This window comes from Engystomops pustulosus, chromosome 6 (genome assembly GCF_040894005.1).
Source record: "Engystomops pustulosus chromosome 6, aEngPut4.maternal, whole genome shotgun sequence".
NCBI lineage: Eukaryota > Metazoa > Chordata > Amphibia > Anura > Leptodactylidae > Engystomops > Engystomops pustulosus.
Genome location: NC_092416.1, coordinates 11,325,462 through 11,344,100, shown reverse-complemented (window position 1 = coordinate 11,344,100; position 18,639 = coordinate 11,325,462). Strand labels below are relative to the sequence as shown.

General features: G+C 44.6%; 1 protein-coding gene across 1 annotated transcript in view; it reads right to left on the bottom strand.

The window, feature by feature from the left end:
- Positions 1-249: 249 nt before the first annotated feature.
- Positions 250-18,639, bottom strand: part of LOC140134570 (sialic acid-binding Ig-like lectin 14) — a 43,095-nt gene continuing 24,705 nt past the window's right edge. The window contains exons 7-12 of the mRNA XM_072154974.1: positions 18,112-18,150; positions 15,938-16,189; positions 10,064-10,099; positions 2,380-2,499; positions 977-1,026; positions 250-702 (exon numbers count right to left, since the gene is read on the bottom strand). Of these exons, the coding sequence (XP_072011075.1) occupies positions 646-702; positions 977-1,026; positions 2,380-2,499; positions 10,064-10,099; positions 15,938-16,189; positions 18,112-18,150 (554 nt within the window). The 3' untranslated portion in view covers positions 250-645. The remainder of the gene's footprint in view (positions 703-976; positions 1,027-2,379; positions 2,500-10,063; positions 10,100-15,937; positions 16,190-18,111; positions 18,151-18,639) is intronic.

Genomic DNA, 18,639 nt, shown 5'->3' with positions numbered 1-18,639 from the left:
TTAATTATTATTATTATTATAGATGTAAAGCTCCTGGTTGGAGAATGTATTATTGGGTGGAGGGTTTGACAGTATGGAGCTTATTTACTAAGGGTCCCGCGGCCGCATTTCTGTTGGGTTTTCCGAAGTTTTCGTGGGGTTGGCGCGGCTGGGACAGGCATTTAGAAGGGGATTGTGTAACACACGATCGGATTTTGGCGACGGCTTTCATGTGACAGAAATCGGGGGGCGGGCCGTTGGACGATTAATATTCAAATTGTGTCACAACCAATGCACTTACATGCACCGGGAAGAAGAAGGTGAACTCCAGGGACCTGAACGGGGAAGCAACACATGCAGGATATCGGGCGCACAATCTTTGTGAATCGCGCCGGAGTCCATGATTGTCGGACAACACACAACGGGGATCGCGCAGGATCGGGTAAGTAAATGTGCCCCTATATGCAGATACCTTATAAGTTTGTCTAATTTTTGCTTGTTTTTTTTGGAAACATTCCAAAATTAAATAAACATCTTGATTTATTTTTCTATAAAATTGCCCCAAGAGAGTTTGAGTTGTGTAGATTAGATGGACATTGAGCCGCATTAGACACACGTGTGATTGGTCAGTCTTTGTACTGTGCTGCAGCGTATGTAAGATCTTCTTCATAATGTTGGTACTTTCAAGTCTTGGTAGATATCGTTCTTCTGTCCTTGTAATTCCTGGAAGAATAAAACGACAAGATGATAAAATTAGAAGATAAGAATAAGTCTGGATTATAATTTTGTTATAGTTCAATTAAACACCTTTTTGGATTTGCTATTTATAAAACTTTTTAAAGATTTTGGAGATATAATTTTGTTTTCCTTCCCATTTGCAAATAATTTCATAATTTCATAAAGTCACATTTTCTCTGTACAAGTGGCTTCAGGGATAACTGAGAAGAGATGGAAGAGGAACAAGTGATAGGATGATCTTCCCATGAGCAGTTTATACCTGATACACGGATTCCTTTTCTTGTGTCCCAGGGTCTGGAGCTCCCCTTCCTAAAAAGAAAAATAATTTATAGTCAGTTGTATGTTATCTTCCCCATTATGATTAATATAAAGAAAAATGTAATCTTCTGATAAAAAGCTAATAGTAATCAGCAGTAGGAATACTCAAAAGGAATTTCTGGTATAATGTGTAACAAGCACCGAGTTGTGAAGCCATTGGGGCTCATTTGCTAAGGGTCCGAATGCCACTTTGCGCCAAATTGCCCCGGGATTTTGGTGCAAGCGATCGGATTGTGGCGCACCGGCGACAGCTTTCACGCAACAGAAATTGGGGGTGTGGCCATCGGAAAACCCGAAAATTCGGAAAAAACGCCAAATTAAAAAAAATTTTTGTGTCCCAAAAATAGCACTTACATGCACCAGAACAAAGGAGGCGAATTCCAGCGAACTCCCGTGGACTTCAGCGCAGCAGCAACACCTAGTGGACATAGGGCGCACTACCTTAGTGAATCCCGGCAGAACCCAAATCAGCGTCGGACAACGCGCCGCTGGATCACGAATGGACCGGGTAAGTAAATCTGCCCCATTGTGTTATCTAACTGGTTTGACTTATGACCACACATTAAGGGCATTATCCATGGACCAATCCGGTATTCACCCTTTTACCCAGGGATCTGGACTTCGCTGTGGAGAAGTCATAAGGCCACTTCCAGTATAGATAGCAGCAGGCTCATCGAGCACAAAGTCACCGGTACATAGTACCACTCCGTGGTCAAGACAGGCGGCGTTCAATCAGAATCCAGAGACAGTCAGAAGGTCATGACAAGCAACACAGGTTCGAGATGCAAGCCAGGATCATATACCAAGGAGGGTAGGTCAAAACCAAAGTCACAGAACATACCATGGTCAAACACGAGAAGTCAGGGCTGGATTATTGGGTTGGCTCCCAGGTGCGTGCCCCAGGGCCCCCACCAATTTGCATCACTCCCAGAGAATGTCTCTGGTAATAATGGACAGTGGAGATGTCCCCACAGCTAAACAGACATTTTACTGGTGTCTCTAGGAGTGATGTGCAGCATCACACTTCTAGGGTCACATGAATATTGGATCGTAAGCTGGAGATATGAAATAGATAAAAAGAAGATGTCAGCATGGGAGTGAAGTGGGATCTCTGCATCAGCATGAGATAAAAAGACACCTGGAGCGGGGTAAGAACTGATATTATAAGTAACACTGCATGTATTATGTATTTAATGGAAGCATCATTATAATTGGACAATAACAGGTCGTATCTTTTTACATGCTTTAGGTCTGTTTAATTTTAAAAAAACACAATACACGCACTTCCTGCATTTGGTTCCCCCGAACATTCGTGTAACTAAGATGAATATGGTTGTACCTTACCTTGATGTTTTTTCTCCAGATGTCTCTTCATAAAGAAATAGGCTCCCACAATAATGAGGATGAGGGCGGCAAAATTACCAATAACGATCCCAATAATGATGGCGGAATCCATAGTACAAGCTAGAAAGATAATAAAAAGGATCATTCTTGAATGTCTTATAATATTATGACTATGGATCAGATTCATGATTAATTCTTATAAAATCCAACATCTCTTATTGCATCAATTTACATTCTGATCCCCACAGATCAGATGACGTCTTAACGAACACGTGTAAGATTTGGAAGATTCATTAATTGGAAGATTCAGGTCAATTCTTTTCTACACATATTTTCATTAAGGTTTTGACTGAGGGTTGGGGTTGACTCTAATGCTTACCCTGAAGCTCAGCCTAATGAATACATTGGAACGGAGTGAAAAGAAGAGTTTTATAGGACTAGAAGAGACATACACTCACCGGCCACTTTATTAGGTACACCTGTCCAACTGCTCGTTAACACTTAATTTCTAATCAGCCAATCACATGGCGGCAACTCAGTGCATTTAGGCATGTAGACATGGTCAAGACAATCTCCTGTAGTTCAAACCGAGCATCAGTATGGGGAAGAAAGGTGATTTGAGGCCTTAGAACGTGGCATGGTTGTTGGTGCCAGAAGGGCTGGTCTGAGTATTTCAGAATCTGCTGATCTACTGGGATTTTCACGCACAACCATCTCTAGGGTTTACAGAGAATGGTCCGAAAAATAAAAAACATCCAGTGAGCGACAGTTCTGTGGGCGGAAATGCCTTGTTGATGCCAGAGGTCAGAGGAGAATGGGCAGACTGGTTCGAGCTGATAGAAAGGCAACAGTGACTCAAATCGCCACCCGTTACAACCAAGGTAGGCAGAAGAGCATCTCTGAACGCACAGTACGTCGAACTTTGAGGCAGATGGGCTACAGCAGCAGAAGACCACACCGGGTGCCACTCCTTTCAGCTAAGAACAGGAAACTGAGGCTACAATTTGCACAAGCTCATCGAAATTGGACAGTAGAAGATTGGGAAAACGTTGCCTGGTCTGATGAGTCTCGATTTCTGCTGCGACATTCGGATGGTAGGGTCAGAATTTGGCGTCAACAACATGAAAGCATGGATCCATCCTGCCTAGTATCAACGGTTCAGGCTGGTGGTGGTGGTGTCATGGTGAGGGGAATATTTTCTTGGCACTCTTTGGGCCCCTTGGTACCAATTGAGCATCGTTGCAACGCCACAGCCTACCTGAGTATTGTTGCTGACCATGTCCATCCCTTTATGAGCACAATGTACCCTGTAACATCTGATGGCTACTTTCAGCAGGATAATGCGCAATGTCATAAAGCTGGAATCATCTCAGACTGGTTTCTTGAACATGACAATGAGGTCACTGGACTCAAATGGCCTCCACAGTCACCAGATCTCAATCCAATAGAGCATCTTTGGGATGTGGTGGAACGGGAGATTCGCATCATGGATGTGCAGCCGACAAATCTGCGGCAACTGTGTGATGCCATCATGTCAATATGGACCAAAATCTCTGAGAAATGCTTCCAGCACCTTGTTGTATCTATGCCACGAAGAATTGGGGCAGTTCTGAAGGCAAAAGGGGGTCCAACCCGTTACTAGCATGGTGTACCTAATAAAGTGGCCGGTGAGTGTATACCAAATTCCAGAACAAATAAATCAATGATGATTTGAACCGATTAGATTCAGACCTGTGTAAGATTGCAGAGTGTGTGCACTAGCTGAGCAGACATTTCATAATCCCTCTGTGCTATGAGATGATGTGTGCTGACAATGTGCTTAGATTATCAGGGTACAGGGTTTATCTACACTTTTTTTTACCTTCTGAACATTCTAATAGTATCTGACAGAGAAAAAGAGAGATGAGACAGATCAGAGAAGAGAGATGATGAAATCCATAAGATGGATATAACATAAGACATTCTCAGCTCTATTAGAACAGTCATTACATAAACAGCACTACTATATCTCACCTATAAAACATACTGGGAGGAGAGGAAGTAAATGGGAAGGAAGTAAACAATGCAGCAGGAACACCAGTACCACCTCAGGATGGAGAGTAAGTAAGGCCACAAAGTGGTCAGGTATGGCACATAGCACCACATGGCAGACTGTGACGTGCATGGTGGAAGGCAATCTGTTTCCTAGTATTGAAGTATCGGAATTTTAACTAGAAGTAGGCAAATTCTCCTTTACTGGAAATTTATTTTGAAATTGACAAATTCATATTATCTAAATTTAAACTTGAAATGTTTGAAATTCTGCAGTATCTGGCATTTCACTTGAAAACGATAAATTCGTAAAGGGGATTTTCCCACAAAGACAAGGTTTTTAAAGGAAACCTACCACTAGCTGGTAGACATTAAAATATAAATATTTACCTAAGCTCCTCTTGATATTGATCCTGACGGTGTCTGGTACTCAGGGCTGCTAATTATGCATACCTCCTGTGCATAATTAGAATCTTGTACCCACGCTCGGGGCTGCTAAATGTAAGTTTCATTTCTAGGTGATCCCGGTCTATCTAGATTAGAGAAGGACACTGCTAGGATTAGCATCAAGAACAGGAGGTAAGTATAGTTGTATTCTTACATGGATTAATAGCTTCTCTTGCCTGCACACTGCAGTAGTCTCTTGCTCCAGTCCTCCTCCCCTTCATCACAAGATCAGCTCAGACACCGCCACTTCCTGCTAGAAAGCAGCAGTGTGCAGATTCTTACTCTACAAGCTACAGACAAAATAAGGTGCACTGCCCCGACAGAGTGCACAAACTTTTATTTAGTGCACCTTTAACATGGACCGTGTGATACATTTCAGTCGGACTCTGCAGGATAAATCTGGTTCACGGTCCGATTGAGCACCAGAACACCCCTTTATGTGCAGAATTTTGTGTTGCATCTGGTATAGTGCAGCAGCGCCACAAATGTGTTGGGGACACTTTAAAAATATATGTGCAAGCAGATTGTACTAAGAAAGATCTGTAAGCAATCAGTGATCGGCAGGCTTATGTGATGTCACACAGCCCTATAAAAACAGACAGCGATTTTCAAATCTCGTGATTTTACACTGCATGTACTGCATGTAGCGTCCAGCTGCTTCTACTGCACTGTGCTGTAGTGATTTCTGGTCCAATCCAAGGGTGTCCGTTTTGGGGGGTCTGTATACCCCAAATAGCAGTTCTTTTTTGTTTCTGAAGTGTATAGGAAGAAATCATTGTGAAATCCACATGCTTTCTTTAGTGATTTCTGCTCCAATCCCAGGGTGTCCGTTTTGGGGGATCTGTATACCCCAAATAGCAGTTCTTTTTTGTTGCTGAAGTGAATAGGAAAAAATCTGTGTGAAATCCACATATTTTCTGTAGTAATTTCTGCTCCTGGGTGTCAGTTCTAGTGCTTCTGTATACCACAAATTTCAATTTGTTTTGTTAAATAAAGTAGATCCGTGTCAAATCATCAGTTGATTAACCAATATGTCAAACAGAGAGTTGGCAGGTGGAACAGGCACAGGTCGCAGCACAGTAAGAGGACGTTGCGGCAGAGGTGCCTCTGTGAGGCCAAAAATGCCGTTGACATCTTGCGGCAGTGTGTTGATAAACAACCCAAAGATTGTCGATTGGTTGAATAAGCAGTCCACCTTCTCCCAGATGACATCTGACAACTGCAGCCGAGAGTCCGTGAGTTTTTCAGATGCAACCCTTAATTGGCATGGCCCAGGAGCAGGTCAGCGGCCCTCACCTGTCCTCAATCAGACTCTGTCCTTTTCATTTCTCTCAGCCAGAGATCTACAAGGTGGTCTGGGCTAAGTGCCACTATATAGCGAGGATGAATTCTTTAAACGCAGTCGGCAGCTGCTTGGCAGTGAAGAGGTGGGGCAGACATCCACTGGGCACGGGAAGTTATGTGCATTCTAAGACTGTTGAGGAGGATAGCATTGACAGGGAAACACAAATCGATGCTTGCTAGTCAGGCAGCAAAGCAGGCTGTGTCTGTGAGTCATCAGGGTGGCAGCAGTGTGAGGATGGGAGCCAAATGGCTGTGGGGTACAAACCCCGCTTCGGAGATCCATGTAAGCAGTGGTACAGGGGCTCCGCCTCGGCGGTGTGGCAGTTTTTTTTAAGACACCGGAGGAGCTGAGCGTGTGTATATGTAGAATCTGTGGGCAGAAAGTAAAGCATGGCCAGGGAGTTAACGTTGGCACCACAGCCCCGCATCAACACATGCAGCATCACCATCCAATGGCCTGGGAGAAACGTGGAACAGATGTCCATCCTGCTGCCGCAGCAACAGCGGCAGCAGCACCTAGTGGCACATATGCCATTTCAGTCAGTAAAGGCTTCAACACCTCTGCCGAAGGGAACTGTTTGACATCATCTCCCAGTCCAGATGCTCCTTTTTCTCGCTCTGCATGGGGCCAGCAGTCATTGAGCGATGCGATTACAATGAGACATCTGTATGCGTCTAGCCATCCTAAGTTGCAGAAGCTGACCGTGCTCTTATCCAAGTGGTTGGTACTGCAGTCCCTCCCTTTCCAAGTTGTGCACCCTTCAGAAAACTAATGGATTGTGCCAAACCAAGGTGGAGAGATCCAAGCCACAATTTTTTTTTTCCAAAAAGGCACTGCCAGCCCTTCAACAATATGTAGGACAGAAGGTGGGCCAGTCCTTGAGCTTATCGGTTTCTTCCAAGGTGCACGGCAGCGCAGATGTGTGGAGCTGTAACTACAGTCAGGGCCAGTACATGTCCTTTATGGTCCACTGGGTGAATGTGCTTCTCTCCCAGCTACACCAACAACTTGAACAAGAGACGCCGCTTTCTCCTGCACGTTGTCAAACTGCTGCTCCTGCACCAGTGTGCGCCTCCTCCTTCTCCAACACCACCTCAGCCTCCACAAGTCTAAGTGCTTCTCCATCATACCACATGTGCAGGTCACAATGGTGTTACACAGTTTTACAACTGGTTTGCCTGGACGAACAAAGTCACACAGGGGAGGAACTGCTCCTCATCATGCAACAAGAATTCAATCTGTGGCTTTCTCCACGACAACTAAAAATAGGAACCATGGTGACAGATAATAGGAGGAACATGTTGACCGCGTTGCACCGAGGAGGAAAGGCCCATGCATGGCCCTGCATGGCGCACGTGTTCAATCTGGTTGTCAACAGGTTCTTCAAGTCTTCCACCCATCTGCAAGGCATTCTAAAAATGGCCAGGACACTGTGCACGCACATCAGCCATTCTTACAAAGCCAAGCACACTCTCCTCGAGTTGTAGCATCAGAACGGACTCCCCCAACATAGTCTGATATGCGGTGTTTCCACCTGTTGGAATTCCAGCCTCCATATGTTAGACCATCTGTATGAACAGAGAAAAGCCATTAATGCATTTTTGATTGTGCAAGTAGACAAGAGTACTCCCCAGTGTAACTTTGATGTCAGCCACTGGCAGCTCATGCATGACACCTGCCGTTAGCTCAGGCCCTTTGAAGAGGCCACGTTATTTGGCCCACCAGGACCGCGGGATGAATAATGTCATCCCAATGCTTCAAGTCCTTGAACTCATGCTGCAAAATCTGTCTGGTCAGGGCACTGGAGAAGAAGAGACTACATCTCATGAGTCCGGTGGGGACTGAACTGGAGGAGGAGGAGGACATTGGAGCACAAGCAGAGTCTGGTGATTTTTCCACTCAGGTGACAAGAGAGGTGGAGCAGGAGCATCCGGAGGAGGTAGAAGACGAGGCAGATGACCCAGAAGCACAGTGGCAGTATACTGTGGATATGGAGGCCGGGAGTCCCTCAGAGTCACTTGCACAGATGGCCCACAGCATGCTGCTTTGCCTAACTAGTGACAGCCGAATCATCAACATCCGGCATAGGGATGACTCCACCCTCTTGGACCCTTGCTTCCGGTCAAAAATGGGTGACTTTTTTCCAGCTGCCGAGTGGGAGGAACAACTGGTGTACTGTAGAGAAATACTGAAAAGACAGTTGGTCGCTGCCTTTGTGCACCAATGTCCATCCTCTGTCAGATCTGACCGGGGGATTTCTGGCAGTGATCGCTCACATACTACTGCCACAGCTGTCATGGGTGCCACGACTGTACTACTGCCATCAGCAGCAGCTTCAGTCTGTTGTCCTTAATGAGCAACTTCCTTCACCCGTCTAGTGAGGAGGCTGGCTTCCCCCAGCAGCAGGTCATGGATCAGACCCTGCACCAGCAGGTGATGGCCTACTTGGACAGCACTTTACCACCCCAGGTAAAGGATCCCCTGGACTACTGGGCAGCCAAACTTGATGCATGGCCGCAACTTGTGGAGTTTGCAGTAGAGAAACTGTCCTGCCCGGGCCGGTAGTGTGGCATCAGAGCGGGTGTTCAGTGCGGTGGGGCCTTGTTACCCCAAGGAGAACTTACTTTTCCACCCGTAATTTGGAGAGAATGACCTTTGTCATGATAAATCATTGTGCCACTCTGTGGGCTCCTGCTGCTGCTGACGCCACCTCCACACTCTATCTATGTGCCACTCTGTGGCCTACCAGGTTGCTGCCACCTCCACACTCTATCATTGTGCCATTCTGTGGGCTCCTGCTGCTGCTGACACCACCTCTGCACTCTATCATTGTGCCACTCTGTGGGCTCCTGCTTCTGCTGCTGATGCCACCTCCACACTATCATTGTGCCACTCTGTGGCCTACCAGGTTGCTGCCACCTCCAGACTATATCATTCTGCCACTCTGTGGGCTCCTGCTGCTGCTCCTGCTGACACCACATTCACACTCTATCATGGTGCCACTCTGTGAGATCCTGTTGCTTCTGCTGACGCCCCCTCCACACTCTAACATTGTGCTACTCTGTGGCTTGCCAGGTTGCCACCATCTCCACACTCTATTATAGTACCACTCTGTGGCTTTCCATGTTGCTGCCACATTTGGGCTCCTGCTGCTGCTTCTGCTGCTGCCACCTTCACACTTAGATTAGATCAGCCACGACGCCTCCCCAAAACGTTGAGAAATGAGTCTGGATTCTAACTACCTGCCTCAGCCACTATTCTGATGCTGCCACCTGCCTGATGCCACACATCTGCCAGTTGCTCCATCTGCCTCCTACCATCTTTACCACGGACTGGTATTGTCAGCTCCACACTCTATCATTGTGCCACTCTGTGACCTACCAGGTTGCTGCCATCTCCACATTAGTGATAAAGAAATTTCCTTCTTGTTGTTCAATGGTGTACCACATATAGACCACATAGGGATATTGGATTTCAGTCATTGCAACTTCATAGGGTCCAGGAAGATTAACAGGTTTTGCCAATTTTGTGGTGTAAGTGGAAATTGTGTTTTCTGGTTAGATTTTTGAAGATACTTTACTAGGCAGTGTTTTATAAAATGCAAAAGTGCACCCTCACATTACACACTCCATACAACAGATCCCATTGCATACATAGCACCCCATAAAAAGGAAGGGAAATAGGACTGAAACAAAGGGGGCGTGAGAAGGAGGAGGAGGAAGGGGAAATAAAAGATGAAAAGGAAAAATAGAACAAATTGGAGGAACAAAATGTGAAGAGATTAAAAAGGTAGAAAATTGTAGAAAAAGAAGTGATAACTGATACAAACAGGATTAAAAATGAATGATGAGTAATCCATACCGCTAGCTGTCTGCTCCACAATTTCCACTGGATCGTCTGAGGAGGAAGAGAAATAGATCAAATAATGTCATCTGCAAACTGTGCAAGACTTGATACTCGAAAACACATAAGAAGTAGTCTGAGATATTCTCATGGCCGGCAGGTAAGAGCCCATGGGCGTGACTGCAGCCCACAGTAATCTGGTAAGGTACTGAATATAGTACAAAGTGACAAGTGCATACCTCAAAGAAAAACAACAAAGGCTAACCCTGACTGTGAACACTACAATAAAAAACTAAATACTGCTCGCTGGCCCTCTGTTTGGGCCCTTTACTATATAATTGTTACAGTACATTTTTATTTGTCGACTTTATCTATCTCAATTAATATTGCTTACTCTTACTGGTTATACATGTTCACACAATAGCACTTGGCACTTTATAATAGTTTTTAACTCATACCTGTTATTTATAGGTACTAGTATCTCATTGTCAATAGGGTAATTGTAATATATGATATGTGTATTTAGTTTTTTATTGTAGTGTTCACAGTTGCAGTCAGGGGAAGCTTTTGTTTTTCTTTGAGGTATGCACTTGTCACTTTGTACTATATTCAGTACCTTATGTAACACTTATGTGTGTAGAACCATTGTGTGGATAGATGCTAGATATAAAAAATCTCTTGTAATTCTGCTATATATTTTTAATTTTATTCTTGCACAGGTCACTTTAAGTAAATTTCTAATCATTGCACTTTCTGCGGGGCTAGAAAATAGGTTATTTGTTTATATGCAATTATAATGTATTTTCATGCACAATGTATATATGGTTACTGATAATATTTAAGTAAAAAGTAACTTGTTTTGCTATATAATGATTAGCACATTTGGACAGGTTGTACCAATATACACTCACCGGCCACTATATTAGGTACACCTGTCCAACTGCTCGTTAACACTTAATTTCTAATCAGCCAATCACATGGCAGCAACTCAGTGCATTTAGGCATGTAGACATGGTCAAGACAATCTCCTGCAGTTCAAACCGAGCATCAGTATGGGGAAGAAAGGTGATTTGTGGCCTTTGAACGTGGCATGGTTGTTGGTGCCAGAAGGGCTGGTCTGAGTATTTCAGAAACTGCTGATCTACTGGGATTTTCACGCACAACCATCTCTAGGGTTTACAGAGAATGGTCCGAAAAAGAAAAACATCCAGTGAGTGGCAGTTCTGTGGGCGGAAATTTCTTGTTGATGCCAGAGATCAGAGGAGAATGGGCAGACTGGTTCGAGCGGATAGAAAGGCAACAGTGACTCAAATCGCCACCTGTTACAACCAAGGTAGGCAGAAGAACATCTCTGAACGCACAGTACGTCGAACTTTGAGGCAGATGGGCTAGAGCAGCAGAAGACCACACCGGGTGCCACTCCTTTCAGCTAAGAACAGGAAACTGAGGCTACAATTTGCACAAGCTCATCGAAATTGGACAGTAGAAGATTGGAAAAACGTTGCCTGGTCTGATGAGTCTCGATTTCTGCTGAGACATTCGGATGGTAGGGTCAGAATTTGGTACAACAACATGAAAGCATGGATCCATCCTGCCTTGTATCAACGATTCAGGCTGGTGGTGGTGGTGTCATGGTGTAGGGAATATTTTCTTGGCACTCTTTGGGCCCCTTGGTACCAATTGAGCATCGTTGCAACGCCACAGCCTACCTGAGTATTGTTGCTGACCATGTCCATCCCTTTATGAGCACAATGTACCCTGTAACATCTGATGGCTACTTTCAGCAGGATAATGCGCCATGTCATAAAGCTGGAATCATCTCAGACTGGTTTCTTAAACATGACAATGAGGTTACTGTACTCAAATGGCCTCCACAGTCACCAGATCTCAATCCAGTAGAGCATCTTTGGGATGTGGTGGAACGGGAGATTCGCATCATGGATGTCAAATCTGCGGCAACTGTGTGATGCCATCATGTCAATATGGACCAAAATCTCTGAGGAATGCTTTCAGCACCTTGTTGAATCTATCCCACAAAGAATTGAGGCAGTTCTGAAGGCAAAAGGGGGTCCAACCCGGTACTAGCATGGTGTACCTAATAAAGTGGCCGGTGAGTGTATATTTCCTACAGCTATATACCGACCAGTATCTGCATTGATATCTCAAACTGCCTGCGGTATTTGGACCATTATAGATCCACTCCACTTATTCTCGGCAGTATACAGCTTGCCTATACTGCTGCCCATACCTAACATGGCCAGCAGCTGCGCATTGCTTCAGAACATGCGCGGTCCTGGACTTCCGGCTCATGATGACGTGCACAAGTGCACGTGATTCATCTTTCGGAACTCCGATCCTCGCCCCCGGATGCGGGCATGACGATCGCGCCAATGCGCTAATATGCACACCTGCCATGTCCTCTTACTTCAGGTAATAGCAGCATCATTGTTTTATTTTGGTCATATGATTATGTCACATTATGTATATATATGTTGTTCCTACCACACCACAGCACACCCCCAGGAAGAAGCGACGGCGTAACGTTCGTCATGGTGCTGTGGTGGTGGTCAAGTCTTTCTTCTGAAATTTTGTATGATGTCACGCCCAGGTGGGTAATATGAATTTGTATAATTTTGGTCATGTCTATTTGTACATGGTATTGGAGATGTATGTACATTGATTTACTTAGGACCACCACCACATTTCTTTGTGCTTTTTTGGAATTTTTAATGTAGTTTTTAATAACTTGTCTTGATTGCTATATTTTGATAATAAAAATTGATATTATTATTTTATTCCAAGTTGTGTCATAGTTTCTGGTATATAACTATTGGGTGACTCTTGTCCTATAAACCTATATTAGTAATGTTATTGTCATTTTGGTGATAGGATTCATACTGGAATTGGGTTTTCTTATTGGTATTCATCATTTTCCCTACACTTGTCCCCACAAGTGTGACAGAAAGATCCAGCCATGGACTCTGCCAAGGTCATGTATCCTGCTAAAGCCCTGGACTGTGCCAAGGACCCACTTCAGCTACTGGCTGATTTTTCGAGCATTTTTGCCCAGCTGTCACAGGAGACTGATGCCTGAGGAGAACTTCTAGACAAACTCGCTGCCACTCTTCGACAGATTATTGACTCCCAGCTTCAGGCTTCTGCGACTCCTCCTGCTGCTCTAGTCTCCTCTCCATGTTTCCCAGCAGTAGAGTCTAGACCCAAATTTTCTATGCCTAACAAATTTGATGGCAACCCCAAATTGTGCAGGAGCTTTGTTTCCCAATGCTCGCTGCACCTTTAACTAATGCTGTCCCAGTTCGCCACCAAACACTCTAAGGTGGCGTTTGTCTTCTGTTTGCTCTCTGGAAAGGCACTGGCCTGGGCTACTCCTCTTTGGGATAGCAGAAACCCGATCACGGCTACCCTTGCCACATTCCTGGCAAAAATCCGGTCCGTGTTCGAGTAACCTCAGGTCCGGCTTCCACGCCTGTCGCTCCAGTCTCCGGTGTGCCAAGAGTGCTCCAGTATCCTGTGTGCCAAGAGCCGCTCCAGTCTTCAGTGTGCCAAGAGACGCTTCTGTCTCGGGTGTGCCATGAGCCACTCCAGTCTCCGGTGTGCTAAGAGCCGCTCCAAGAGTCGCTACAGGGCCTCTGGCTTTCCCAGAAGCCAATCCAGGGCCTCCAGCTTTCCCAGAAGCCAATCCAGGACCTCTGGAATTCTCAGAAGCCGATACAGGGCCTCCGGCTTTCCCAAAAACCACTCCAGGTCCTCCAGCTTTCCTAGACGCCACTACATGGCCTCCGGCTTTCCCAGATACCGCTCCAGGGCTTCCGGCTTTCCCAGAAGCCACTCCAGGGCCTACGGCTTTCCCAGTAGCCGCTCCAAAGCCTCTAGCTTTCCCAGAAGCCATTCAAGATCCTCTGGCTTTCCCAGAGGTCACTCCAGAGCCTCTGGCTTTCGCAGAAGCCACTCCAGAGCCTCCAGCTTTCCGAGAAGCCACTTCAAAGCCTCCAGCTTTCCCAGAAGCTGCCCCAGGGACTCCAGCTTTCCCATAAGTCATTCCAGGGCCTCTGCCTTTCCTAGAAGTTGATCCAGGGCCTCCGGCTTTCCCAGAAGCCGCTCCACGGCCTCCTGATTTCCCAGAAGCCGGTCCAGAGACTCAAGCATTCCCAGAAGCCACTTCAGGGCCTCAGGCTTTCCCAGAAACCGATCCAGAGCCTCAAGCATTCCCAGAAGCCACTCCAGGGAGTCCGAGTTTCCCAGAGACCGATCCAGAGCCTCCAGATTTCCCAGAAGCCACTTCAGAGCCTCTGGCTTTCCCAGAAGCCACTCCAGGGACTCCGGCTTTCCCAGAAGCCACTCCAGGGACTCCAGCTTTCCCAGAAGCCACTTCAGAGCCTCTGGCTTTCCCAGAAGCTGATCCAGGGCCTCCAGCTTTCCCAGAAGCCACTCCAGGGCCTCCAGCTTTCCCAGAAGCCACTCCAGGGACTCTGGCTTTCCCAGAAGCCAGTACAGGGCCTCAGGCTTTCCCATAAGCTGCTCCAGGACCTCTGGCTTTTCCAGGGCCTCTGGCACCAAGATGAATTGGAGGAGATGGAAAAAATGAGAAAGAAGCAGAAGAAGAAGAGAAGAGGGTTCCTAAAGGGGGGGTACTGTCGCGGCTGATCCTTTGTACAGATCGCGGGTACACCCATGCCATCCTGTGTGGCGTGGTGTCCCCATTCCCCCAGGCCAATCTTACCTCTTCAGGCTCTAGGCTGTGGTCCTGTCCAGGCCGCACACTTCCTCTAACTAGGCCATGCGCTCCCGCTCCTAGGGCACGCGCACGACAGCTCGTCCTGCCTTATAGGGCCTGCATCCTTCTGATTGGGGCTGGCTAATCCGGCTCGCCCTTATAATCACGCACCTCCTTTCACTCACTACCGGATCTTTATGCCATTCCCACTGAAGTGAAAGCCTCCTGTGCATTTCTAGGCGCTTCTGTGTTCCATGTGCTCCTCCAGTGTTTTCAGATGCCTCTGTGTTCCCTGTGTTCCTCCAGTGTTTCCAGATGCCTTCGTGTACTCCTGTGGCGGTTCTGTATTCCTGTGGTGGTCTTGTATTCCTGTGGCGGTCCTGTATTCCTGTGGTGGTACTGTATTCCAGTGGTCATCCTGAGGTCCTGCCATCCTGAGTTCCTGCCATCCTGAGGTCCTGCCTTCCCGAGTCCTGCCTTCCCGAGGTCCTGCCTTCCCAAGGTCCTGCCTTCCCAAGGTCCTGCCTTCCCTGTGTCCGGTCCCTGTTTTCCTACCTGCCACTGCGGGCTAGTTGCACCCTTGGAACAACCTGATGGCACCACACCGCAGCAAGACCATCCTGCTTTGTGGCGGGCTCTGGCGAAGACCAGGGGCGACTTAGACTCTGCTCCAGGGTTGCGGCTAGTACCATCATCCCCCGCGGTGGTCCCGAGAGTCCACAGACTCTTCCCATAGAGACTTTACCCTACACTTGTCCCCACAAGTGCTTGTTTTAAGACATTGCATGGTTATTCTTTTTCTTTTAAGCTATTCTATGCCCCTTAGGACCACCGCTATGTTATTCCTAGTATAGTCTACGTAACATTATGATTTCATCTGTTTGCCGCACTGATTACATCTTCATGTTTATATTGTCAGTTCTTTTTTCACTGTTAATATTCCCCATCCTAAAAATGTAATTTTCAACCTATCCATGTGGTTTTTTTTACATGTCATAGCTACTCCAATTTCCAGTACAAGCTCCTTATACAATGTTGGGCTGGAATCACTAGATCACCCAATCACTATGGATAAATACAGCACATTTTTAACTTAGTTCTTTTTCGGAATGTTACATTTGTTTTGTTTCCTTTATCATATATATCATTAATTGTACCTTTTATTTTGTCAACATGAATCCATTTTTCTTTGAATCCATTTACATTCCATGCAAAGCATCGGTAGACGTCAGCCTCCGAGAATGTCACGTTTATCATTGCCGGGGATCCTATGTTACTCGCTTTAGGGGCCTCTACGTCAGTTTTCCCCTTTACCCAGATGACGTTGACCAATGGGTTCCCCTCCACTCTGCAGACCAGGGTCAATGTTTCAGCTTCTCTAATATTCACGTGATGACTTGCTGGAAGATCTGCAGACAAAGAGCAATGTAGAAGTGTTGTCAAGGATGAGGAAAACGTCTGAGAGAAAATCTCTTTTGTTTTCTTCTTGTCATCTTATCGAAAACATCACTTTAAACCCTTACCGACGTGCGCCGTAATAGTACTGTGCACGTTGGGTGCGGGTGCATGGAGTGGGCTCACGGGCTGAGCCCTCTCCATAGCCAATCAGTCTATTGAAACATATTGCTAATTGCACATTGTAATGTATAAGGATGAAAATACCCATATACTGCCATTCTGGTCTGGTCTGAAAAATAGTAAAAATAAAAATTCAAAAAAGTTAAAAGAAAATTGTAATAAAAGAAATGTAAATCCCCCCCCTTTCCCTAGAAGTCATATAAATATAAATAAACAGTAAAAATCATAAACAAGTTAGGTATCACCGTGTATGAAAATGCCCGATCTATCAAAATATAATAATGATTTTTCACCGTGTTTTATCCCGTAACGGAAAATAGCGCCTGGAGTCAAAAATGGCACTTTCTTGCCATTTTGAAAAACATTTAAAATTCCATAAAAAGTGAACAAACGGTCGTACAGTCCTACAAATGGCAGCATTGAAAACCTCATCAAATGTTGCAAAAAATGACACCATCCACAGCTCCGTACACCAAAGTCTGAAAAAGTTATTAGCGACAGAAGATGGCAAAATAAAGAAAAAAATATTGTATAGGAGGTTTTAATTTTAGTAAATGTATGAAAACATTATAAAACCTTTAACAAATTTGTTATGCCCGTGATCGCACTGACCCAAAGTGGACATGTCATTTAATCCATAAAATACAAGGCCACAAGCATACGGCGCAAATGCGGTTTTTCACCATTTTCACTGCATTTGGAATTTTTCTCCCGCTTCCCAGTACACGGCATGGAATATTACATACCAACACTATGAAGTGCAATTGTTTTATTACGAAAATAACCCGTTACACAGCTCTTTATGTGTAAAAATAAAAAAGCTATAGATTTTTGAAGGTGGGAAGTGAAACATGGAAATGAAAAAACACAAAAGGGCCCGGTCATAAAGGGGTTACAATAGTTTTTGGTTCACAGAGCTGGTTTAGGGTTTATTTTATTTACATATTGAGTTGGGCTTTTCAGTGGTACCATTTTGGTGCATATAACTTTTTTGATCACTTTTTAGAATTTTTTTATGAAGGGATTTTTTGAAAAATGTATATTTTAGGAAAGTTTTTCAGATATCTTTTTTTTTTTTTTTTACTGTGTTCACTAAGTAGGTCAAATAATATATCTAATTTATTGTACAGATTGTTACAGACGCGACCATACCAAATATGTGGGTTTTTTGGTGATTTGGTAGTTTTTGTACTTTAATATAATATGTATAGGGAATATTGGTGTTTAGGTGACTTTTTCTTTATTTAATTATTAACATTATTAATTGTTTCAAATCTTTTTTTTTTTATTACAGGTTAGCTTATTCCAGCTCTTATTCAATTAACACAGTGTAATATAGATGTATTACACTGTGTTATATAACACATTGAGTAGGCTCCCGGCAACATCATGCATCCCCGAGGCACTGGCCAGACCCAAAGGCTGCCATCACAGGAACCAATTCCCCCCAGAAAGTAACTCGGGGGGTCCGATACACTTCACGAGCCCCTTAAACACTATAGTCATGCGTGACCACAGCATGTAGGGGGTTAACACCTGCGATCGGAGGAATATCTGATCATGGGTGTTAGTGGTGGGTGTCAGCTGTAAGATACAGCTGACACCCACAGCCTCTGGTGGTTTAAGGTTGTGTCAGAGGCTGGATATATTAGCACATCACATTGCAGGACATCCCTGCCTCCAGTAAATTACTATTACATCAAATGTTGGGAAAATGTTAGGATGGAATATGTCTTAAAATATGTTTACTTACCTTTAGATGAAATAGAAATTTCCATATTTCTAGGTGGGTCTGTAAAAAAAATTGTACAGTTACTTGTCTTAACGTCAGTAATTAGAAATGGGCAAAATATTCAAGATTCAAAGGTTCACCAAATATTTTGTAATATTAGATTTGGGACAAATAGAATCGGTCTAAAGTGTTGCTTGAAGCGTCCTAGAAATTGGTAGAAAACTCCTCCTATTCCTGTATAAACACAAGTATTTTATTTAAATGTCTTTTCGTTCATTTTTTAAAATATTTTTTTTTCATGTTCAGTTAACGGAAATGGTGCAAACAGAAACCAGGGTCTAATGAAATCAATGGACATTTTAAGACTGTTTGACTTCAATCATTAATGTAAATATCAGATTTACCCAAAGCGATTCAGAAAATATTCAGATTTGATTCAGATTTGATTTGTTTCGAATCAACAAATATATTTGTTAACACTAATAAGTATAATTATTTCTATTATCCGTAATGTAATTTTTTAGGTAAATGTTATTTACTGACACCTGA